We start from the raw sequence: 25,600 nt of genomic DNA, 5'->3' as shown, positions 1-25,600 counted from the left end.
TTGTGGGATTTGGAAAGCTTTGGTAAGTGACCCTGGCACCACCAAACAATGCTGATAGAATCGGGGTGCTGGAAGCATAGGCGGAGACAACAACCAAACAATGTGGCCAACGAGATGGCCCAACTGTGGGGACTTGTTGATGAAGTGATGGGATCACAACATCATCAAGCAAGTTTGTCAGGTGAAATTTCAGAGGACTTTCACCACACTGTGGAAACTTTGCAGGCTTGAATGGCTGATCTGGATGCAAAGATGAATCTGATGGTTTTTGCTATGGGGAACTCCAACACTTTGGGAGTTAGCAAGACCAAGGTACTAGAACGCAGGACGTATGGGGGTGCCTATGATGCCAAGGAGTTGGAGAACTTCTTGTTTGATATGGAGCAGTATTTTCATGCTGTGAGGATGACCTCAGAACAGGTGAAAGTGGATACTGTGACCATGTATTTGGTTGGTGATGCCAAACTATGGTGGTGTACCAAGTTCAATGAAATTGAAACTGGACGTTGTGTAGTGGATAGTTGGGCAGACTTGAAGAGAGAGCTTGGGGCCCAATTCTTTCATGAGAACGTTGAGTACAATTCTAGGAAAAAGCTGAGAGACCTCAAGCATACTAGGTCAATCAGGAAATAAGTGAAATAATTTTCTGCTTTGATGTTGGATATTAGGGACATGTCGGAGAAGGACAAGCTCAATTTTCTTAAGGGAATGAAACCGTGGGCAAGAACTGAACTTCATAGGAAAAGAGTTTAAGACTTGTCTACTGCACAAGCTACTGCAGAATGCTTGTCTGACTACGCTGGTGATAACCCTGCTTCATCCAAAGAGTTTGGTGGAGGGGAGGGCAAACCCAAAATTAGGGGAGCCGACTATAAAGCATCAACCTCAAAGGAAGCTTTTTCTTCTCGAGGGTTCAACACACCTAATAGAAAGGGTAAAATTGCATGCTACTTGTGTCGAGGCTCTCATAGAGTTTTTGAGTGCTCTCACAAAGCAACACTTAATGTCTTACAAGCTTCCACTTCGGAACCGGTAGTGGAAAGCGATGGGGAAGAGGATGATACCCCGAGGATGGGTGCAATGCGGTAGATGAACGCATTGGAAAAACAGGCAAAAGCACCGTAAATTAAGTGAGCAAAAGGACCGATGTTTGTGGACTTAAAGGATCAATGGGAAAAGTACCCACGCTATGGTGGATACCGGGGCTACTCATAATTTTGTTTCGAAACCAGAAGCATGAAGACTCAACTTATCCTTAGAGAAGGATATAGGACGCATGAAAGTAGTTAATTCTGTAGCCCAGCCTACTCTAGGAGTAGCCAAGCAAGTGATTGTGATCTATGAAGCTTGAGTAGTGGGAAGGTCATGCGAATTTCACAGTCATTGGATGACTTTCCAGTCATTTTTGGGAATGGAGTTCCTAAGGAGGATGAGGGCAGTGCTGATGCCTATGGCTGGTTCCTTGTGTCTGATGGGAGATCACTTGTGCATGGTGCAAGTTGTTGCAACTAAAGGGAGTCGATGGGAAGTTCCTTTCAACCATGCAACTCAAGAAAGGATTGAGAAAGGGGTGAGCAGACATATCTAGCCACGGTGGTGGTAGATGAAGTAGGTTAAGAACTGGTGCCTACGACCATCCAAGCAGTGTTGGATGAGTACAATAAGGTAATGCTGGATAAGTTGTCTCACAAATTGGCTCCACTATGGGGTGTGAAGCATGAGATCGAGTTGTTTCTAGGAGTGAAACCACCTGCTAAAGGGCCATATCGGATGGCACCTCTAGAGTTAGTAGAGTTGAGGAAGCAACTTAATGAGTTGTCGGTAGCGGGATATGTTCGCCCTTCCAAAGCACTGTTCGGAGCACCGGTGTTGTTTCAGAAGAAACATGATGGGAGCATGTGGATGTGTGTAGACTACCTCGCGCTTAACAAGGCGACAGTGCACAATCGTTGATTGCTGATTTGTTGGATCAGTTGAGTCAAGCGAAGCCCTTCACTAAACTTGACTTGAGGTCAGGCCACTATCAGGTGAGGATTGTTGATGGGGATGAGCCGAAGACTACTTGTGTGACGTGGTATGGGGCATATGAATTCTTGGTGATGCCATTCAGGTTGACGAATGCGCCTGCAACATTCTATACCTTGATGAACCAGGTATTTCGTAGTACCTCGACAAGTTTGTTGTGGTGTACTTGGATAATATTGTTGTATGTATTTTTACTCTGGAAGAACATGAAGAGCAGCTACGGAAGGTGTTCGACAAGCTGTGGGAGAACAGTCTGTATGTGAAGAAAGAGAAATGCTCTTCTACTCAGCGGAGCATCAAATTCCTTGGTCATGTGATTGAGCAATGTCATGTTTAGATGGATATGGAGAAGGTAAGGGCAATTTAAGAACGAAAGATCCCAACGATAGTGAGGGAGTTGCGTTCCTTTCTTGGCCTTGCCAACTACTATAGGAAGTTCGTAGAGGGGTATTCGGAGAGAATGGCTCCTATGATAGAGCTACTAAAGAAGGGTCATGGGTGGAACTGGACAAAGAAGTGCCAGGGAGCCTTTGATGACTTGAAGGATGCCATGATGAGAGATTCGGTACTTACTCTTCCAGATGTCATGAAACCCTTCGAGGTACAGACAGATGCATCTGACTTCGCCATTGGAGGAGTCTTGTCACAGGAGGGACATCCTATTGCGTACAAGAGCCGTAAGCTTAGTGAAGCAAAGCGGAAGTACACAGTTGAAGCGAAGGAGATGCTAGTGGTGATACACTGTCTCCGCTTTTGGAGGCATCACTTACTTGGGTCAAAGTTGTGGTGAAAACAGATAACTCAGGAGCTAGCCATTTCTTCACACAACCAAAGTTGACACCCAAGCAGGGCCGATTGCAGGAATTCTTAGCAAAATTTGATTTCTCCTTTGAAAACAAGGCGGGGCGTTTGAATCAAGTTGTGGATGCACTGAGTAGGAAGGTCGAGCTGGCAGCTTTGTAGATGGTCGCACACTTAACTGTGAGTGCTGTTATCACGACGATGCGGGAGCGCATTAAGGAGAACTTAGCCAAAGATCTAGTTGCGCAGAACCTAATGAAGCTTACCGAATAGGGGAAAACATGTCACTTATGGATTGAAGACGGATTGTTGATGACCCATGGTAACCGGCTCTTTGTGCCACGAGCTGGTGATTTGAGGAAGACACTGTTGAGTGAGTGTCACGATACAATATGGGTCCGGGCATCCAGGATGGCAGCGCACTTTGGCCTTAATAAAGTAGGGGTACTTGGCCGCACATGCGTGATGATGTGGTTTATTATACCCGAATTCGTCTCACTTGCCAACAAAACAAGGTGGAGCGGAGGAAGATTGTGGGGCTTCTAGAGCCTACCAGTACTGTCCAAAACGTGCAAAAGTTTCTCACTAGACTTCATCACCAACCTACCCAAAGTGGGAGATGCAGGGTCTATACTTGTGGTCATAGACAGGTTTTTGAAGTATGGTACGTTTATTCCTGCATCAAAGTACTGTTCGGCAGAGGAGACGATGTAGTTGTTTTTCACATATATTGTGAAATATGGGGGTGTTCCCTAAGACATTGTTAGTGACTGAGACTCAAGATTCATTGGTAACTTCTGGACAAAACTTTTCAGAATCCTTGGTTCACAACTTGAAATATCTTCGAGTTATCACCCACAGATAGTTCAATGGGCTACTGGAAGAGTACTTGCGCCATTGCATCAACGCCAACCAGAAGAATTGTTTGCAACTACTTGATGTGGCTTAGTTTTGTTTCAATGCCCAAAAGAGCTTAACGACTAACAAGAGCCCTTTTGAGCTTGTTACAAGCTAGTGGCCGCTATTACCTCACACAGTGGATGAGCCGTTCGGAGGAAAGAGTCCTAGGGTGTGCATCTTTACCAAAGAATGGAGACAGAATGCTGAAATTGCCCAAGCCTACCTGGAGAAAGCTTTTAAGCGAATGAAGAAGTGGGCAGATTAGGGGAGAAGACCGTAACACTTTAACGTAGTTGACTTGGTGCTTGTTAAGCTTAATCCTAAACAAATTAGGTCACTACGAGGATGAGATAGGAGACTACTTTGCAAATATGAAGAACTAGTCCCCATCTTGGCCAAAGTCGGGAAGGCGTCTTACAGAATCAACCCTCCAACTTGGATGAAAGTGCATCTTGTGTCTCACATCAGTTGCCTCAAGCCGTTCAACGCCGACACTGACGATCCAAACAGAAGTCAGTCAAACAGAATAGAGTTGAAGATAGTGCAACCTGACAGATGTGAATTTGAAGATATCCTTGCAGATAGAGAGTTCATATCCTTAAGGAAGAAGCGTAAAGAGTTCTTAGTGAAGTGGAAAGACCTTGGTCACGAGCCTAGCTTGTTCAGGGCATTATGCTTTCCTGTGACCGCTTGTCTCGTGCGTTTGGGATGGGTTTTCATCATGTAAATGCTAGTGTAGGTTTATTTTCTAGTATTTGTTTCATTGTATGCCAAATAAAGCAGTATGACTCTGTCACTTTAATGTTTTCTAGTGCTAGGATGATATTTGCATATAAAACTTTTTATGGGAGGGTGAGTGTTCATCAATCTTGTAAAAATTACTAGCTATTGTCAACGTGTTTAGCTTACTTGCCTCCCTCGCTAAACACACAGTGTCAACAGAGGTGTTGTTAATGAATTGCGTTGCTTCAATGTTTACTGCTTCCTTCCCACTGCTTTCATAATTACTTACTGCTTCCGCTGCTATTTGATTGAATGCTAATGAAAGTGTTTCGTGGATGAATTGTGGTAAACGATAGGCTGACTAGTTAAGCAAGAGTGCTTTAGCTAGCGCCGCACGGTCCTTTCACAAAGGTGTGAAAATAGTCTATCTGTAACATCCGGGTATGCTGTCAAATATGCGAGTCTTGCATCATTTTGGATGTGGGCAGGTAAAGAGCTTATTTCAAGAGACTAGGATTAGATTAGCGACTTGGAATATAGGGACACTTATGGGAGGGTGGGTGTTCATCAACTTGTAAAACTCTCTAGCTATTGTCAACATGTTTAGCCTACTTGCCTCCCTCACTAGACGCACATTGTTAACGAAGGTGTTAATAATGAATTACGTTACTTCAATGTTTACTGCTTAAGTACCTCTACTTTCACAAATTTCTTATTACTTTTGCTTATATCTGATGGAATGACAATGGAAGTGTTTTGTGGGTGAATTGTGGTAAATGCTAGACTGGCTAGTTAAACAAGAGGGCTTTAGCTAGCGCCGTATGGTCCATTCACAAAGGTGTATCTGACCTGTGACATCTGGTATTAGAGTTTGGTTAGTTGCTACTTGAATTCAATTACTTTTTTTGTGGGATTAGTAAAGCTTTGGTAAATGACCATGTTGACTAATGTCCAGAGAATTGAGGTGCTAGAAGCACAAGCTGAGATGACAACCAACAATGTGGCTGTAGAGATGGCCCGACTGACAAAACGTGTTGATGAATTGGAGGGATCATAAAAAGTTCGATGGTGGAAATGTTAGAGGACTTTCACCACACTGTGGAGACCTTGCAAGCTCAGATAACTGATCTGACCGCAAAGATGAATGTGATGGTTCTTGCTATAGGAAACTCTTAACACTTTGGGGTTTAGCAAAACTAAGATACTAGAACCTAGGATGTATGGGGGTACCCGTGATGCCAAGGAGTTGGAGAACTTGTTTAACATGGAGAAGTACTTTTGCACTTTGAGGATAGACTCAGAACAGGTGAAAGTGGATCCTGCGGCTATGTTATTTGTTGGTGGTGCCAAACTGTGGTGGCGTATTAAGTATAGTGAAATTGAAAATGGACGCTGTGTAGTGGATTGTTGGGCAGACTTGAAGAGAGAGCTCAAGGCCCAATTCTTTCCTAAGAATGTTGAGTACAATCCTAGGAAAAAGCTAAGAGACCTCAAGCATATTGGGTCAATCGGGGAATACATGAAACAATTTTCTGCTTTGATGTTGAATATCAGGGACATGTCGGAAAAGGACAAGCTGTCCTATTTTCTTGAGGGGTTGAAACCGTGGGCAAGGACAAAACTTCATAGGCGAAGAGTTCAAGACTTGTCTACTGCACAAGCTGCTGCAGAACGCTTGATAGGCTATGCTGGTGATAATACCGCTGCATCCAAAGAGAGTGACGTTGGTGGAAACAATGGATAGTATTTCAAGAAAGGAAAACCTAAAAGTGGGGGAGCCGACTCTAAGGCATCAACTTCAAAAGAAGCTTCATTGTCTCGAGGGTTCAACACACCCACTAGAAAGGGTAGAATTTCATGCTACTTGTGTCAAGTCCCTTATAGAGTTGTTAAGTGACCTCACAAGGCATCACTTAATGCCTTACAAGCTTACACTGGGGAATGGGTAGCGAAAAGTGATGGGGAAGAGGATGATACCCCGATGATGGGTGCAATGCAGCTAGTGAACGCATTGGAAAAGTAGGAGAAAACACCGAAAGTTACACAAGAAAAAGGATTGATGTTTGTGGACTTGAGGATCAAATGGGAAGGGTACCCGTTTTATGGTGGATACCAGGGCTACCCACAAGCAGGGAGACTCAACTTATCCTTGGAGAAGGATTCAGTACACATGAAAGCGGTGAATTTTGTAGCCTAACCCACTCTGGAAGTAGCCAAGAAAGTGACTATAAAGCTTGGGAAGTGTGCAGGTCGTGCAAATTTCATAGCAGTGCCGTTGGATGACTTCCAAGTAATTTTGGGAATAGAATTCCTGAGGGGAGACTAAGGCAGCGCCGATGCCTTTTGTTGGTTCCTTGTGTTTGGTGGGCGATCACCCTTGCATGGTGCAAGTCGTTGCAAAGAAAGGAGACGATAAGAAGTTCCTTTCAGCCATGCAACTTAAAAAGGGGTTGAGAAGGGGTGAGCAGACATATCTAGTCACGACGGCGGTAGAGGAAGAAGTAGGCCAAGAGTTGGTGCCTACGACCATCCAAGCTGTGTTGGATGAGTATAAGGAGGTGATGCCGAATAAGCTGCCTCACAACTTGCCTCCACGATGGGGTGTGGAGCATGAGATTGACTTGTTGCCAGGAGTGAAACCACCTGCTAAGGGGCCATATGGAATGGCACCTCTAGAGTTAGTAGAGTTGAGAAAACAACTTGATGATTTTTGGAAGTGGGATATATTCGCCATTCCAAAGCACCGTTTAGAGCATCGGTGTTGTTTAAGAGGAAACATAATGGGAGCATGCGGATGTGTGTAGACTACCGCGTACTCAACAAGGTGACAATGTGCAACAAGTATTCTATTCCGTTTATTATCGATTTGTTTGATCAGTTGAGTCGTGCCAAGTACTTCACTAAGCTCGACTTGAGGTTGGACTATTATCAGGTGAGAATTGCTGATGGGGATGAGCTGAAGATAACTTGCGTGACGTGGTATGGGGCATATGAATTCTTGGTGATGCCATCTGGGTTGACGAATGTGCATGTAACATTCTGTACCTTGATAAACTAGGTATTTCCTGAGCACCTTGACAAGTTTGTCGTGGTGTATCCGGACGATATTTTTGTCAACAATTCCACTTTGGAGGAACATAAAGAACATTTACGGAAGGTGTTCGACAGGCTGAAGGTGAACAATATGTATGTGAAGAAAGAGAAGTGCTCTTTCGCTTAGCGGAACATCAAATTCCTTGGTCATGTGATTGAACAAGGTCATATCAGGATGGATATGAAAAAGGTGAGAGCGATTCAAGAATCGAAGATCCCAACGACAGTGAAGGAGTTGCGTTCCTTTCTTAGTCTTGCCAACTATTACAGGAAGTTTGGTCAGGGGTACTTGAGGAGAACTACTCCTATGACTGAACTGTTAAAGGAGGGTTAGGGGTGGGAACTGGATAGAGAAGTGCCAGGGAGCCTTTGATGACTTGAAGGATGCCATGATGAGAGATCTGGTACTTGCTTTTCCGGACATCATGAAACCCTTTAAGGTACAAACAAGTACATCGAACTACGCCATTGGAGGAGTCTTGTTACAAGAGGGACATCTTGTTGCGTATGGGACTCATAAGCTTAGTGAAGTGGAACGAAAATACACAGATCAGGAGGAGATGCTAGCGGTGATACATTGTCTCCGTGTGTGGTGACAATACTTACTTGGGTCAAGGTTTGTGGTGAAAACGGATAACTCAGGTGTTACCCACTTCTTCACATAGCCAAAGTGGACACTTAAGCAAGGACGATGGTGGAAATTCTTGGCAGAATTTGATTTCTCATTTGAGCACAAGGCGGGGCGCCTGAACCAAGTTTCTGATGCACTGAGTAAGAAGGTTGAGCTGACTGCCTCGCAGATGGTAACACACTTGATTGTGAGTATTGTTACCACGACGGTGCTAGAGTGTCTAATTAGAATTCATCACCAACCTGCCTAGAGTGGGAGATGCGAGGTCTATACTTGTGGTTATAGATTGGTTTTTGAAATACGGTACGTTTATACCCACGCCAAAGTACTGTTCAACAGAGGAGACAACACAACTATTGTTTAAGGATATTGTGAAGTGTCGGGATGTTCCCCAAGATTTTGTTAGTGACTAAGACTCGAGATTCAATGGCAACTTCTGGACAAAAATTTTCAGAATCCTCGGTTCACATCTTGACATTTCTTTGAGCTACCATCCATAGACATACGGACAGACGAAGAGATTCAATGGGCTACTAGAAGAGTACTTGTGCCATTTTGTCAACGTCAACCAGAAGAATTGGGTGCGACTACTTGATGTGGCTTAGTTTTGTTTCAATGTCCAATAGAGCTAAATAACTAACAAGAGCCTTTTTGAGCTTGTTATAGGCCAGTAGCCGCTATTACCTCACACTGTGGATGAGTCGTACAAAGGTAAGAGTTCCAGGACATACATCTTTACCAAAGAATGGAGATGAAATGTAGAGATTGCCTGAGCCTACCTAGAGAAAGCTTCTAAGTGGATGAAGAAGTGGGCAGATAAGGGTAGAAGACCACAACATTTAACGTAGGTGACTTGGTGCTTGTCAAATTCAATCCTTAATAGATCAGGTCACTACGGGAACGAGATAGGAGACTACTTTGCAAGTATGAAGGACCTGTCCCTATCTTGGTCGAAGTCAGGAAGACTTTTTACAGAATTGACCTTCTGGCTTGGATGAAAGTGCATCTTGTGTTTCACATCAGTTGACTCAAGCCGTTGAACACCGACATCGAAGACCCAAGCAGAATTTAGTCAACCAGAGCAAAATTGAAGACAGTGCAATCCGACAGACGAGAAGTTGAAGACATCCTTGTTGATAGAGAGTTCACATCCTCAAGGAAGAAGCGGCGGGAGTTCTTAGTGAAGTGGAAAGGCCTTGATAATGAAGAAATCAACTGCGTTTCTGCGGAAGATATGCAGCTGTTTGTGGACAAAATTGAAGTGTACCTAGCATCAAAGTCTACGAGAACGTCGACCGCATAGGTAGGGGAGCGTCACGAGCCGAGCTTGTTTAGGAAATTATGCTTGGCTATGATCGCCTGTCTTGTGCGTTTAGGATGGGTTTCCATAATGTAAATACTAGTGTTGGGTTATTTTTCAGAGATAGTTTTTCCCTAGTCTGAAAAGGGGAGGATGACTCCTCGGTCATATTTGATGTTTCCTAGTGCTGAAGTGAGAATAGCATAGAAAGCTCTTTAGGGGAGAGTGAGTGTTCATCAACTTGTAAACTCACTAGCTATTGTCAAGGTGTTAAGTTTACTTGCCTCCCTCGCTAGACACACATTGTTAATGTTGGTGTTGATAATGAATTGCGTTGCTTCAATGTTTACTGCTTAAGTGTCACTGCTTTCATAAGTTGCTTATTGCTTTCGCTTATATCTGATGGAATGAAAATGAAAGTGTTTTGTTGGTGAATTATGGTAAACGCTAGGCTGACTAGTTAAACAAGGGGGCTTTAGCTAGTGCCGCACTGTCCATTCACAAAGGTGTGATATATCCGGCCTGTGACACTCGGGTACAGTGTCAAATATGGGAGTCCTACATCATGTGGGATATGGGCAGGTAAAGAACTTATTTCAAGAGACTAGGATTAGATTGGCAACTTGGAATATAGGGACACTTATGGGTAAAAACATGGAAATTGTGGACATAATGATTAAAAGAAAAATTAATATACTCTGCCTTCAAAAAACTAAGTGGGTGGGGGAGAAAGTTAAAGAAATTGATAAATTAGGATTTAAACTTTGGTACACTGGAAAAGATAACATAAAAATGTAGTAGGAACTATTGTTGACAAAAACTTAAAAGATAACGTTGTAGATGTAAATAGAGTAGGGGTAGAATTATAAAAATCAAGATGATCTTAGGCCAAGAGATAATAAATATCATTAGTGCTTATGTTCCTCAAGTTGGCTTAGTAGAAAATCTTAAAAATTAATTTTGGGAAGATATGGATAGTATTATACAAGGCATATAAGGGGCTAAGAAAATATTCATAGGAGGGGATATGAATGGACACGTTAGAAGGGATAATAAAGGTTATGAGAGGATACTATGAATAAAAATTTTATTCAATTAATTAAACTAGTCATACAAATTGCTGGGTATAGTTTGAACAATTTAAACATGGCTTGAATACTTGAAGTTATATATCATTAACATAAGTAATGTTTGAAGTTATTTGTCAATGTAGTCGACGAAGACAACAATTTTATTGTCAGCTGACAATATAATATGAATTTTAATAAAGTTTATGTAGTCTGCACAAAGCGCTCATTCTTAATTTGCTGCAGAAATTTGTACTGGATATAGTTTCTTCAAAGTTCAAATTAATCTAAATTGGTCTACTGGTTGGTGTTATATTATGTCCGTCCCCGTAGTTTATTAATTCTCCTTAAATTTTCATTATTGAATGAGGGTTACATGGTAGCTTGGAGTTCTTAGACTTACGCATAAGCCAAAATTGCTCCACCAGCCAATGCCCCTGTATTTTATCTTTTGATATAAGAAAGTTGCATGATGGCTTGGAATCTTACTAATAGGTGATTCGTGAATAATGTTTTCTTTATCAGGTTTGTAATTACACGCCAATGCCATCAATCAATAATAGCATTAAGGTAAGTGGCATCGTGATTACTCTTCATATGGTTCTTATTATTTTACTAGTTGTGGTTGTGACAACAACCAATCAATATTAGCATCAGGTTCGTACTTATTTTTGTTTTATTTTGTGTTTTGATGTTCAAACATTGTTAGTGGACTCTTCTTTGTAATAGTAATTTCCAGTTTTTTTAATGTATGTCCATTATTAGTAGCTGATACTTCGCCAAGAGAATAACATCATATTTTTATTTTATTTAATTTCTTTTGTTGTAAAGTTAGAGAGGAAGTAGAGAAGAGGAGAGAAAAGAGAAAAGGAGAAGAAAATAAGAAGAAAGCAAGAGAAATATAGAGGTGGCAGTTTCCTGGAGCCCACTCACACAACTTAATTACAAGAATAACATATTTTCTTCTAACACTCCCCCATAAGCTGGAGGTGTATAAATATCACCTAACCCTAGTTTGTTTCAACCATTAGACAAGCGAGCTTAAATAAAGGCTTTGTGGAAACATCACCCAACTGATCCACTGATTTCACAAAAGGAGTTCTCCTGATCTTCTTCAACACAACATCCCTCACAAAATGACAATCAACTTCAATGTGCTCTGTACTCATGAAATACTGGATTGCTAGAGATAAATATGTCAGCTTGATTATCACAAAACCATATCTTTTGTTATCAAGAATCACGTCTCTGACTTGGAGACTTCGGCCACATAAGCTCGTGGATGAGCCATAACTCGGTATTCTGCTTCAGCATTAGATCTTGCTATAGTAGCTTGTTTATCGCTATGCTAGGTAGCAACATTACCTCCCACAAATGTATAGTATCTAGGAGTAGACCTTTGATCATCAATAAAACTAGTACAATCTGCATAATAGATCTCCCAATTTTTATTGCATTTATAAATCAAGTCTTTGCTCAGAGAGCCTTTGATCTGCGAAATCCTACAAATAGCATCCTAATGTGGTTGTTTGGGATTTTCCATAAACTGATTACCACCTCCATTGCAAAATATGTCAGGTCTAGTGATAGTAAGTAAATCAACTTGCCAACCAATTGCCTACAAAGTCTGGTTCGACATCCCTAGACAACTTTGTGCTGATCCGTAGGAATAGTAATTGGTTTAGCTCTCAACAAACTAGTCTCACTTATAAAATCTGAAGTATATTTTCTCTAAGACAGATTCGACCGTTTCCTAAACCATAGAATCTCAATATCAAGAAAGTAATGCGGAACACCCAAGTCCTTGTTTTGAATTACCGTGAAGTCACTGCTTAACATCTACAATTCTGCTCTGGCCAGTAATGATCCACACTTGTCTTCTTTGTGGACAAAGACCAAACGATCAGATTATCACTAGATAAAGCCAAATATTGAGACCACTACACTAAGATTGTCAAATTGGGATAAGGGAGATTGCTTAAGACCATAGATGGCCTCATGCAATCTACATATTTTACTGTCCTTCCCCCTGAGCAACATACCTAGGAGGTTACTGCATGTATACCTCTTCCTAGAAATCTCCATATAATAAGGTATTATCCACATCAAAATTAACTGCCAATGAGATCGATACACAAACAGAATTTAGTCGAGCAACAGTAGAAAAAGGTTGCAAAATAATCGATGACATCTAACCAACTCATTTTCAGGAGGAAGATCTACCAAGGCCTATGTCTCGAGTGGTCAAGAAATCTATTTCTATATCCATTGCATGCTTCCACCTAGGGTTGGCAAGCGCTTCAACATGCGAGGAAGGGATAGAAACAAAGGAAATGGATAATGGCTATAGAATATATAGGACTAGGAAGGTGAAGAACTGAAACATAGTGAGTGATAGGATAAGCAATAAGGATTGTTGAATACATGTTTAAGTAACTTTATGGTGAACAATGAGTATATCCAATTCACACTGAGATGAGTCTCTAGAACCAAAAGTCAAAACAGTGATGGATGGACATAAGAGGTGGCTGCATGGCAGTAGTGATGTCTCTATTTACTTTTCGTCGTTCATAAACCATTATTGTTTTTTTGGGTCAATAACTGCTGGATTTGGAAGAGTAAGATTTTTTGGAGAGGGATAACAATAGGAATAAGAGGATCAGCACACAAGGAGGGGGCGGGGGTCATAAATTGTTGTTGGACTCAAAATAGATTCACCCAAGGAGGACCTTGCACTAGAGAAATAAGGCGTTCCCTTAAAAAAGGTGACATCTGCACGTAGCATATTTCCTACAAGTGTGGGGTTCATAACATCTATAACCTTTCTGAGTTCCTAAGTACTAGACAAAAAACACATTTAACAGAATGAGGGAGAACTTGTCTTGACTAGTATGTGGAACATAAACAAGACATGTGCACCAAAATATACGAGGCACTACAGAGAGCATAAATGTGTTTGGGTATATTAATAGATTGGTTCGAATTATCCTTTCTTTTGAAAAGGTCTTTCATTATATGGGCAAGGCTGCTAGTTATACAAGGAAACTTAAATCTGTACATACTAATTTGTGGCAATAGCATGTTCTTGTGTAGTTTCTCGTCCAAAAGATAGGCGTTCTATGTACCACGTCTATGAAGCATTGAAGAGCATGGCTGAGGACCCATGGTTTCTCAAAACGATTTGATGAATTATCCTCTCTTTTGAGAAGGTTTTCATTATATAGGCAAGGTTGCTAGTTTATACAAGGAAACTTAAATCTGTACGTACTACTTACAGAGAGTGATCTTAGGAAGCTATATATGGTAAGCTAAATCTGCTCTCGTATTTATAAAAATATATACAGCCTAGTTTAATAGCTATTAACAAGGCATAATTTATGGCTTTCTATTGACATCCCCCCTCAAATTGATGCAGGTTATCCATAAGCATCAATTTGTTTGTGAGAAAATTATGTCTTTGCCATGTGAGAGCCTTCATCGTAAATGAAGGTTACGACTGGATCAGAATTAGAGAGAACCAGAAGAAGAACTGTAGAAGAAGATGAAGATCTGTTGAAGAAGATGAAGATGACGGCTGCAAGAGTTTGAAGACGAAGACGAAGATGACAACTGTGACGGCTGCAAGAGTCTCGAACAATGGTGAGATTACGACTCAATTGGAATTAGAGTGGCTCCATAGAACCAAGAATCCAGGACATGATTTGATTATCTTTGGCATCCCACGCTGCCTTTTCTTCCACAGACCTTTCCACAGTGGATCCCCCTTTGCTACTGCCATCTATATGTCCCCACAGCTCTTTACCCTTGAGAAAGGTCTCCAATTGAAACTCCCAAGCAGCATAATTTTTGCTAGTGAATCTAACACAAACATTATTTGACTTCTCCATAAGTACCAAGGTTATGACTGAGAAAACTAAGACTGAGATTTCTTAGAGAATGGCTCTGATACCATAACGGAATGGTTCGAATTATCCTCTCTTTTGAGAAGGTCTTTCATTTAAGGCAAGGCTGCTAGTTAATACAAGGAAACTTAAATCTATACATACTAATTACACACGGTGATCTTAGGAAGCCATATATGGTAAGCCAGCTAATGTACATAGATAGAGTGATTTTTGGACGTTGTATATGCTAAGCTAAAACATGCTCAAAAGGTATTAATGAAAATATATATAACCTAGATTAATTGCTATTAACAAGGCATAATTTATTGCCTTTTATTGATATACATCATGAAGAAGGGAATTTGTTCTCCTAGAACATTTTAAGGCGTCTTGTTGAGCAGAAAACATGCTCAAAAGGTATTAGGAACATGCATATGAAGTAGTGATCTTGCTATGTCAAGTAAAATTTTTTTCTTTCAACCACTATTTTTGTGAGGGGTATGTATAATCTCTTTGGACAAACATAAAAAACTGAAGCTCATTTTGAGCAAATTCAAGTGTAATTATTAGATTGAAAAATTGGAATACCAATGCCAAACCAAGTTTTTATTTCCTGGTGGAATTTAGTGAATACATAAAAAATTCAAACCTGTCTTTTAACAAATAGATCTAGGTCAGCTGAAAAGATCATCCACAAGTGACACAAAATATTGATGATCTGTCAAATTATTGACTCTACACGAATCCAAATATTTGAATGAATAAAGAGAAAACAATTTATCTGACTTGATTCTAGGTGAATATGTCCTAACATGCTTACGTAGAACATTCGAAATGAGAAATAGACTTGGACATGAGAATTTTTTTCCCCTTGAAGTGATGGATGACCCAAATGAGTGTGCCATCAAGAGAAACACCATGAGTAGAAATTGAGGAAGTGTATGACTAGAATACTCTTCTTCGTCTAGGGATCCTGAATAACACAATGACAAGGAAAGAGGGTCACAGAAAAGTTATGAGATTTATTTAATTGACTTGTTGATAATGGGTTTAAGGGAAATTTAGGCACATATAGCTTAAGCTTTTGGGTAGAGTTGTATTCTAATGTAAACAAAAGAATATTGTCCCTAGTAGAACCGACGTAACTAAATCATGAAAAAGAGTAGCCTTAGAGTGTAGAGTAGTGGGCTTCAAGGATTGAAATAAATTAGGACTACTTGTCATATGGGAGGAAGCACCATAATCAATAACCCAAGGTGAAAAGGATGAAGAGGCAAGAAGCATACTTGAATGTTGCCACGACGGCCTTAGTTATAGAAGACTAAGTTTGGAGTTGTTGCACTATGTGGACAAGATGGTTATACTCCTCTTGAGACACGGTAGATGATGTACTCAACTCCCCAATAGAGTGGCTTGGTGCACTTGAAGTTTCAACAATGGATCACTCCCAGCAAGATACTTCTTGGCTCAAGTCAGTTCCCGTGGAGATCTGAACAGTGATCAATAATATGGTTTACCATGCCACAATGTGTACAAAGACAAGAATTGCGAGATAAACTCCTAATCCTAACACACTACCTCTACCATGACTGCTTTCCAAACCCCATCGTCCCCCTTAATTTCTATTACAACGTTTGGAGGCAATGCTAGCTATAGCTGGACTACCTTACCCAAAGAAGCTTGAGGAGAAGAATGAGAGCCATTTTTGGTGATCCTTTGGGTTCTACCATGTGCTTCATTCATAGATGGTATTGACTTCTCATTGCAAGAATGGGTTGAAGGTCAAGACTCAACCCAGAGAAAAACATGGCAGCCAAAAAATCTGCCTTTGCTTGAGCTAACTGGTTGATAGATGTTAGAGTCTCCCTCCCATATATCCCTTGAAGTACCATAATAGTCACTAATGGACTTGGTCATATTTGAAGAACTCCTCATATAGGTATAAAAATATGAGGTCAATTTTTATCCTATGAGAAGCTTTCACGAAGATCATCCCATACGGCCTCAACTTTTCTATGAAACATCATATTCGCAGCTATTTCCATGCTATTTCACTATCAAACAAGTAATGTGTCATTCTCTTCCATCCAATCTTCATAATCGTTGGAGTTTGGAGTGGATGAGAACGCAACAAATACTCGGGACTTCACTTTCACATCAATACACTTGCACTGCCTGAGACCATAATAGGTAGTTGGAGGATCCAACCATATTGATGGCTGTGATTGCAAACAGTATCTGCTGAAGCTCTCTGTAGAGGTCATCAAACCACCCCTATACAATACAATTGGTGCACATGAATATTAGGAATGAATAATACTGAACTATGAAGAATCAGCCAGAACACAGGCACAGAGCATGAACTTCAAAGATTCAGAACTTCAACAGGCAGCTCTGACGACAAAATTGAAGTTACAATCCATGCAGAATTACTTGACCACAATAAGGCAGATCACAAGAAGCACCACAGACACTTAATAAACAACATGACTGCCTAGCAGCTACCGGCATTATTGCTGGCAGCAACTGGAAGTGAGTGCAGGAAAGAACATGAAATAGAGTCATTGAACACCAGTCGAAGCCATCAGCAACTGATACAGGAATGCAAGCAAGCAATCACGAATGCACAGCATTAAAACAGCATCATCCCACAGCGAGCAAAAGCAGAACAACTCGAGCAATATACCCCAAACAGAGTGTGATTGCTTCACATGATCAAACCACCACAAACAGAGAGTGTACTACCAAGGACGCTGCACGGCCAAACCAAGATGTGAAAAAGTCATCCTTAAAGACTATCAAACCTGCTAGAAAATTAGATTTGAGAATTAATTAGGGGAAGATAAGAAAAAAATGAAAAATAGAATGCCTAGAAAACAGCTCAGATAAATACATTTAGAAGAGCTTTAAGACTTTGATAACATGTAAAGTTATGGATGGAGTAAAGAAGAGAAGAAATAAGAAGGAAGAAAGCACGATAAAGAGGAGGTAGCAGTTTCTTGGAGCCTTGTGTACAGCTCCAGGTCTGCCCTATTTTTTTTTTTTTTTAATGAGAACAAAAAGGACAAGGACAAAAATATCCGCACTCACACAACCTAATCACTAAAATAACATATTTTCTTCTAACATTTTTAAAAAGTTCTTTGATTTGCTTTAGGACATGTTTTACTTTTGGTCTCGTTTATCAGCTCCTATAATTAAGATCTTCCCCAAGAATGCTTTACTGCGTTGATTTTGGGCATGCTGCCCAAATCAATGTTATATTGATCCACTTAAGGACAACTGTGTTGGTTTGGGCTCAGTATTGTTTAATCTATAGTTGTAATGTTTCTTTCTGCCCCAATCAATGTTATATTGATCCACATAAGGACAACTGTGCTGGTTTGGGCACAGTATTGTTTAACCTATAGTTGTAATGTTTATTTCGTGACAGTTTTTGGCCGGACAGTATTAGTTCACTTGTCAATTTCTTTGCTAATATTTTTCCTTATTGATGTTGGTGCTTCATATAGATGGAAGTTGGAATTGAGGATTGTCTACACATTGAGTTTGAATATAGCAAAAGCAAGTGAGTATAAATCAAAGTCATGCTGGCATAGTTAATTGTAAGAGTACTTGTAAATGGTGGTATGGATCTGTCCTCTCTTACTGGAGACTGAATTTTTTTCCAGGTATCATCTGAAAGATGTTATCATTGGTAAAATATATTTTCTTCTTGTGAGAATAAAGATTAAAAATATGGAACTTGAGATTAGGCGACGGGAGTCCACAGGATCAGGGCCTAATACTTATGTTGAGACGGAAACCCTGGCAAAATTCGAGTTGATGGATGGTGCTCCTGTCAGAGGTACATGGTTTCATCAATTTCTTTTATTGGACCAGTAAGGTGCATGATTTCTTCTTGTACATACTTCTCTATATTATGCTTATCACTTGATTGTTGTTTTAAAATAATAACTGGTATCACTGGTGTATTTCATATATTGTTGTGATACTGTCTTAGACGTCTTCACATCCAGGTTTTGCACTTTCGTGGGTGAATGGATGGTTTATTGGGTTTTGGTCTTTGTTCTTTTGGTCCTATTCTTGGACCATTTAAGACCAAAAGAAGAGAAACCTGGTGCTATCACAGCCCAACTGCATTGTCAGCAGCCTTTGTGACCTACATGGTTGGACTCATTGATCCGAAGATTCTTGAGACTTCAGCCTTATCAAGGCTTAAACCTTGTATTTCATTCTAGTTCTTAAATTCGGCCACATCTCCTTCCATGGCATATGGATAACTCATAGAGGAGTGGTAAGAAACCATTTTTTCAAATGAAAAGATGGATATAGCTTTTTGTCGAAGAAATAGGGGAGGAGGTTGTAGTTGCCGGAAAAGGGAGTGTCTTTTTCCCTAGGCTATCTATTGTGTTTGGGCAATGGTTAGTATACTACTGCAATTTTAGTTTTAGATAGTTTGCAGGTCCTAATGCCTGACTTTATGTTGGTATGTTGACTCTGACCCTGGGCTAAATAGAATTTGTGAACCACCTGATTGATGGATTTAGAAATCTTTACCAGTTATTTACCCTTTCTGACGGCATGTTTTCTTTCACAAAATAGAGAAACAATATGAAATCAGTGTATCTAAACCATTTATACTGTTTACAGGTGAATCAATTCCAATCAGACTGTTCCTGAGTCCATATGAACTGACACCAACCTATCGCAACGTCAATAACAAATTCAGTGTCAAGTATTTTTTGAATCTTGTGCTGGTGGATGAAGAGGATCGACGATATTTCAAGCAGCAAGAAATCACAGTGTACCGCCTTCTTGAAACTCTATGATTGTTCATTAAATTTGAGTTGCCAGACATTACACCATGAGAAAGAGAGCTGAATGCATGCCATCTAGTTGAACACTGGGAGATGACTGGCAAGATCGTTATATGGTTATCATATTTTTGTTGTTGGGAGCCAATGGGATCTACTGTTGTTTAAATATTAATATTTGCTGGGTTTCAGCATTGGTGCCTTGTTATTTGACATCCAAATTGTATTTGTTGTGCTATCTGTTGTGATTTTAAAAGTGTAATATCCAGCCATTAAGACCTGTACTCTTGTTTGTTATATCAAAATTTGAGTTAAAATTGAGGGATTTTCTAAGCTGATAAATATTTTTTTACCAATTCCAGAATTATGAATTTATTAATTATTTGCCCCCCTGGCTAGCAAAAATGTTGGAATTTAAGGCTTCACGATTGAGAAGCCAACTCTCAGCTGAATCAGCATTTACCATGCAACGTACTCTATTTGGATCTCATCCAGAGGTCCAAGGGAGGCGTGCAAAACATTGTCCGAGACCAGGCATCACAAAATGGCTTGGTGTGAGCCTGTAGTTTCATTTTCTACAAATCAACTAACTGCAAGGAATGCTGCACTGGATTCCTTTTCTTTTTCCAGACTCAAATGTTGTTTTCATTGGCTTGCTTTCAATAAACAAATCTGTACACGAAGGAAAAAATAGATCTTGAATCGAGCGGGTGCTTCCTTAAGGAATGAGCATTTCAGATTGATTTGTGCGAGAGCTGCAAGTATGTGATATAACATATCAAAAAAACAAAAAAGAGAAGAATGCTGGTCCCAGGACGGCAATATAAATTTTATTGCCCATTTTATATTCATCATTTTTTTACTCGGCCTTTATAAGACATTATGAGTTATATTCAAATTAGAATTTAGGCCATTGAGCTGAATCTTAAATTCTGTAACGGAGCATGGGCAAACTCGTCCGTGGGATTGAGAGCCAAGCAAGAATGAACACCTCTGTTGTAGTGCAGAATTTGGCCCTTGTGACAATAAAATGTTTCCTCATATGTAAAGAACATGAAAATTTGATTTTAAGAGTGTTTATAATGGAGTATAACACACCCCCCACACTGCCAAAACTAGATCCATTGTTACAAAGCCGACCGATTGTGTGAAATCTATAATGATGAAAAATTAAAGAAAACCAATATTACACACGCCAACTACAGAAGCCTGAAAACTTTTGGGACAAAAGCTGATATGGTGTGGAAGGTAATTGTAAAAATGAACCATTCCACATAAGAATCTGCAATCTGCAAGGTGGCATAATTATCAGCATCATTTCTTGGTCTTTGCTTTGAATATACTCTCCCTGTAGTATTTGAGCTCCATTATGCTTTCTCTAATGTCATCCATTGCCCTATGGGTCTTTTGCTTTGAGGGGGCCTTTTTATAATCTGCATATAACCAAATAAGTCTTGATTAAATGAATGCGCTCTACCATCTGACTGTAGTACTTGCAAGAAAGTGTGGAAACATTCTGTGGAAAAAAACACCCAAAACATTCCATCTGCATTACAAGCTTCTCGAATGCACATTAATTGGTAAAAAAATGACATCCATATCCTGTGTGGCAATATTTATTTTCAATTTTATAATAATTGTTTGTTACTTGCATATGCATGAAGGGAAAAGGCTTATGTTAAACCTGTAACATGTCTCAGGAATGTACAATAGGAGGGATGAAACATGAATTTATTGTTCGCAATGCGAAATTTTCATAACACGTTACTGTGTAATAGATGTATTTACCTAATCCTGCAGCATTGGGTTCCACTGGCCCCAAGCGACCCCAGGGTACAAGAAACACACAGCACAGACATGGTGATATGCCAATGAAATGATAAGGATAAATTTATGAATAAATATACTTCTGTCATTCAATGCTACTCTTTCATTAAACCATGTACGCTATTCCATAGTTGAAAGTTGATACTTTATCCTACATCCTCTTAATGAATATTCCTTTTATTAGAACCTCTTAAGTTGTTAAATATTTGCTTTTTGTGATTTATAAGAACTTCTATATTCGTGCTGTCTAACAAAAATTATACGTAAAAAGCATTTAACACATGTTTGATATGTATCTAAAGGCATCTAATTATTGGATGCACTTCAAAAACTGTAAATTTTATTTTGATATTTTGGATTAGAGACTGTTTGTGTGTCACATCTGAAATAGATAGTACATATATTACATAAGATTTGTCTGCCACCAGAAGCATCTGTGGTATAGATGGGTCACCACTTACATGCTAGTTCAAAATTATTCTACGTGAACATTTTTTTGTTGATGCAAGTCCAGGTTTCATAAATATATATATATATATATATATATATATATATATATATATATATATATATATATATATACTGAGGTGGCTGTGAGAGAGCATTCTATGCAACTTAAATATTGAATTCATAATGTTTCCAACTCTTCCACTATATATATATACATACTGAGGTGGTTGGGAGAGAGCATTCCATGCAACTTAAATATTGAATTCATTATGTTTCCAACACTTCCACTAGCAGGATTTGTTTTTACTGTATTACAAAACAAAAGGAAGAATTAAAGATAACCAGCTCACAACCATGACATCATGACGAATGGAAATTGTTTTATTTTCCAGTCAGATGAGACCCCAAATTGGACACACATGCACATTTTCTTATTTGTTATCAATATTTGCTACCATTGATACCCATTTAAATTTTTGCTGTTGTTTAACTTTCTTTGCTATTGAAAGCACAAAAAACACAGTTGTCCTCGACAAAAGAAAAACCAACATGCTTTCAAGAAGACTGTGAAACTGAAATGCACATGTCAAAATACATACTAGATTTTACCTTTAAAATACCAGCGGACGCATAGAGCCCTGATGCTGCTAACATCAACAAGCACATGAGAGAAGAGACTAGCCAATTCAGGCATATATTTCTGTGGAAGAAAAAACTGGTCAGGACAGCAAATGCAGCTAAACAGAAAGTTAAAAGTACAGATTATACTGATAAACCCTAGTCCATGGGAGAAAATAGTGCAGCCACCAAGGAGGTGGCATAAAACTAAGAATTTAGGAACTACTTCCAGGAATTTTAGCATTATTAGGTTGTGGTTCTTTCACAAGAAACACAAGGTCAGAGAATATTATTTCTTATGAATACAATTAATATATTATCATAAAAATTTAATAAAAGCTAGTTCAGTCATTAAATTTCAAATAAAATTGGCTGAACATATAACTTTTTTTACTCACACCGGATAGATTTTAGTTATTTTTAATTTTATGTGAAATTTGAAAATACAATGCTAGAACATTTTTATTTTATGTAAATCATGACAAGAGACGGCTCTAACATTAAAAAGTTCAAATCATTTTAAACATTTAAGATACAACTCCCAATTATTTTGGAAAGGTTGAGGTTCGAGAGTTTTAGAAATCAACTCATATTTTGAGCCTCGATTAAACCTTCTAAAACATGGATGTGAAATAAAAGTAAATAACAAAGCATGGCCATTAATTCTCCCTGCATGTGCTAGGACATGACATTTGGGAGGTCAAATTGAGAATCACACATCCTTTTTCCTAAAAGTTACCCCCTAGTGGCTATGCCCTAGCACCTATCTTATGCAGGCAAGAATGTATTCCCTCATGGTTTGGTATAAAAGAAAGTTGTGGAGGATCCTATGTATTGACATTTCCTCATCTTGCGATGGGAGACCTAAGAATAGATCCTTTTGACGAAAGGGAAGGCTCGAACTTCTTGAGGGAGTGCACCAACTAAGGGTGTCTAAGGAGAGCAATGGAAGCAAGGATGGCTGACATTGCTTCTCACAAATCCTCCCAAAAATGAATATAGGAACCATCATCTAATTTGCATTTAAATGAAGCATGCAAACATGCAAGAAAAGTAGCTTCCAGGGAGTTGCATGGTGAAATGCATTCAAATATCCCAACCATTGTAATAAAACCAAACTTACTCTTAGTTGCTTTTTTGAAAAAAAACAGCTAGCTCCAAAGGAAATTGTCATAACCATTTCCTCACCAAGATCACTCCTCCCCCAACCATTTCCCATTAATGATGCTCCCTCCCCCCCCCCCCCCCCCCCCCAACTCTCCTTTCCAATATATATATATTTTCTACAGGCAGGGGCAAGGCAGCCCATAATCAACCTACCTCACCTTAAAAGAACCTTTCTATCCAATACCTTATAAAGAATACCTCAACTCACCTAATCATGTGCTTGATCAAAATAAAATTTGAAAATAACCTCCTCTTAGTCCTGCAAACATTCTCGGCAACCACCTCTTTCAGCTTGGTGGCAATAACCTCATTACCCACTAAAGGGGCATCTAAAATTTGATTCCATACAACAAAAATATTTAAACAATCCTTCTAACAACCAGTGAGGGTAGCTTCGTCATAAATAAAAATGCCTATGGTAGTTTAGGAATAATCTTGCTCATTAGGACTACTCCTGTGTAAATTTCTTAATTACAATGGAATTTTGGAGGATTTTGTCTCTTAGCTAGACCTTATGAGGGTAGTCTTGTGCACACCACCCTTGGGCCCATAAAAAAATATTTAAAATTGGTTTGAGAAATATTCTTTTTTCAATTGTTATTTAAAAAATATATATATTTTTTATAAAATATGTATTTTTGGGCGAAAATTGATTTTGAATTCCTTCCTAGGTTTTTTAGGATTCAGATAAGCCATTATTTTCAAAATACACAGGTCAAGGGGAAGGAACCCTATAATGGGCCAGCACATCAAACTTCTTTGAAACTGCTCCTAATCACATAATTAGCCAAGATAAGCTTTAGCATTGGGAATGCATGCCACTTTTTGGGAATGTAGCGAATCATGATTAAAAAGACAATATCCATTCCAATGAATAAACTGAAGTTTTACGAGGTTCAAGAATTAACACTTCAGACAATATTCATAATGGCAGCCCTTTGACATCTTCCTCTCTCTCCTAAGATTCCAGGACACAGGCCTCATGGCCCTATTTATAGACCAACAAAGGGGCTTGCAAAGATAAGATATCATTTCAAAGATCAAGAGTTGGTTCAATGGCCCCTAAGTGGCCAAAAATTCACGTTATAAGAAGGGGATTCCAGAAGAAACATTATCAAGAACATTCATCACTTGCAAGGCAGTTGGAGAGGCACCATTGTGATGCCACATGCGATGCAGTGCTTCTAGAGGAGATGAGGCATGCGCCACCTTATCCTTATCAGATTAAACAGTGGGTCTGGCTAGAGCTCCTTTATTTCGTCTTTACACTTATCTAAAGTAGTAGGACTACCTTACCCATGTCAACTCAAGCATTTAGCTAAACAAAGACTTTCTAATTTTGTTCCAGGCCCAAAAGTAGCAATGCCACCTCCCCCTTCCATCCTCCCACCCAAAAAAAAAAAAAAAAAAAAAAAAAAACAAAGCAAAAAAAAACAAAACAAAAATGACGAATATTGTTACCGAAAATAATGACTCTAATGTGTACCATCATTTTCACTCTCAGCATAAGCTTCTTAGCAACAAAAACCATAAAGGAGGAATTCATGCTTTTACCCTTCCCATGATTAGCCAAAAATTCCTAAAAAATAGTAAGCAAAGCACTCTTCCTATATTCCAACATTCCTGAAAAAGCCATAGAAAACCCATAAAGCCCTAAATCCTTGCTACATTCCAAAGGCCAAAGGCCACTATCCTAATCTTATCCTCCTTAAAATAAGACTCTTGCATGACACCTTCATTCTTAAGTCCAAAAGCATCAACCTTGAAGTAGAGATTTTTTTTTTTTTTTGGAAACCTAGAATGTTTATCAGTGATGGAACATAAACTGTACACCTTAACCAAGGAGTAATGATAAGGCCATTGCCCAAAGTTAATAGGCCAATAAAGAAACGGAGTTAAAAGACAATTAAAGGAGATAATGAAACCCTCGTAACCCCCCCCCCCCCCCAAAAAAAAGTTAGAATAAAGCTTAAAGTCCATAAATCCCTTATAACCCCTTAATGAGAAAATTAATGGAAGCAAGGCCAAAACATCTATAAAAAGGGGTACTCCGAGACGAGGTAGGACATCTCATTCTCACCCATTCTTTTACTGCTACAATAATTCAATCCTTCCATATTCCCTAACTTAGGTATCGAAGTGATCCCTCATAATACACTTTGGGTCCTCCAAGCCTCTTTTCCTTGATTCTTAGCAAGTGTTCGATGTCGTGTTCGATTCAATTAATCTGGTCTGGTCAATTTTTGGCTGCAACAGCTGGCATCGTCAGCGGGAATCGAAGGATTTTTGTCTTTAAT

At 39.3% G+C, this 25,600-nt stretch overlaps 1 protein-coding gene and 1 long non-coding RNA gene across 3 annotated transcripts in view; one reads left to right on the top strand and one right to left on the bottom strand.

The window, feature by feature from the left end:
• LOC131147870 (vacuolar protein sorting-associated protein 26A-like) overlaps positions 1-19,583 on the top strand; it is a 35,377-nt gene extending 15,794 nt beyond the window's left edge. For both annotated transcript variants that reach the window (XM_058097500.1, XM_058097501.1), the window contains 4 exons: positions 11,066-11,110; positions 17,937-17,992; positions 18,096-18,271; positions 19,078-19,583. In XM_058097500.1, coding sequence (XP_057953483.1) covers positions 11,066-11,110; positions 17,937-17,992; positions 18,096-18,271; positions 19,078-19,256 — 456 coding nt within the window. In that variant the 3' untranslated portion in view covers positions 19,257-19,583. The remainder of the gene's footprint in view (positions 1-11,065; positions 11,111-17,936; positions 17,993-18,095; positions 18,272-19,077) is intronic.
• Positions 19,584-20,286: 703 nt separating this feature from the next.
• LOC131147871 (uncharacterized) lies at positions 20,287-22,245 on the bottom strand. Its single transcript, XR_009134957.1, has 2 exons — positions 22,128-22,245; positions 20,287-20,674 (listed from the first exon to the last, which is right to left on the bottom strand). It is a non-coding gene; the product is annotated as an uncharacterized LOC131147871 (long non-coding RNA).
• Positions 22,246-25,600: the final 3,355 nt, after the last annotated feature.

This window comes from Malania oleifera, chromosome 2 (genome assembly GCF_029873635.1).
Source record: "Malania oleifera isolate guangnan ecotype guangnan chromosome 2, ASM2987363v1, whole genome shotgun sequence".
NCBI lineage: Eukaryota > Viridiplantae > Streptophyta > Magnoliopsida > Santalales > Ximeniaceae > Malania > Malania oleifera.
This window is presented reverse-complemented; position numbering and strand designations above follow the sequence as displayed.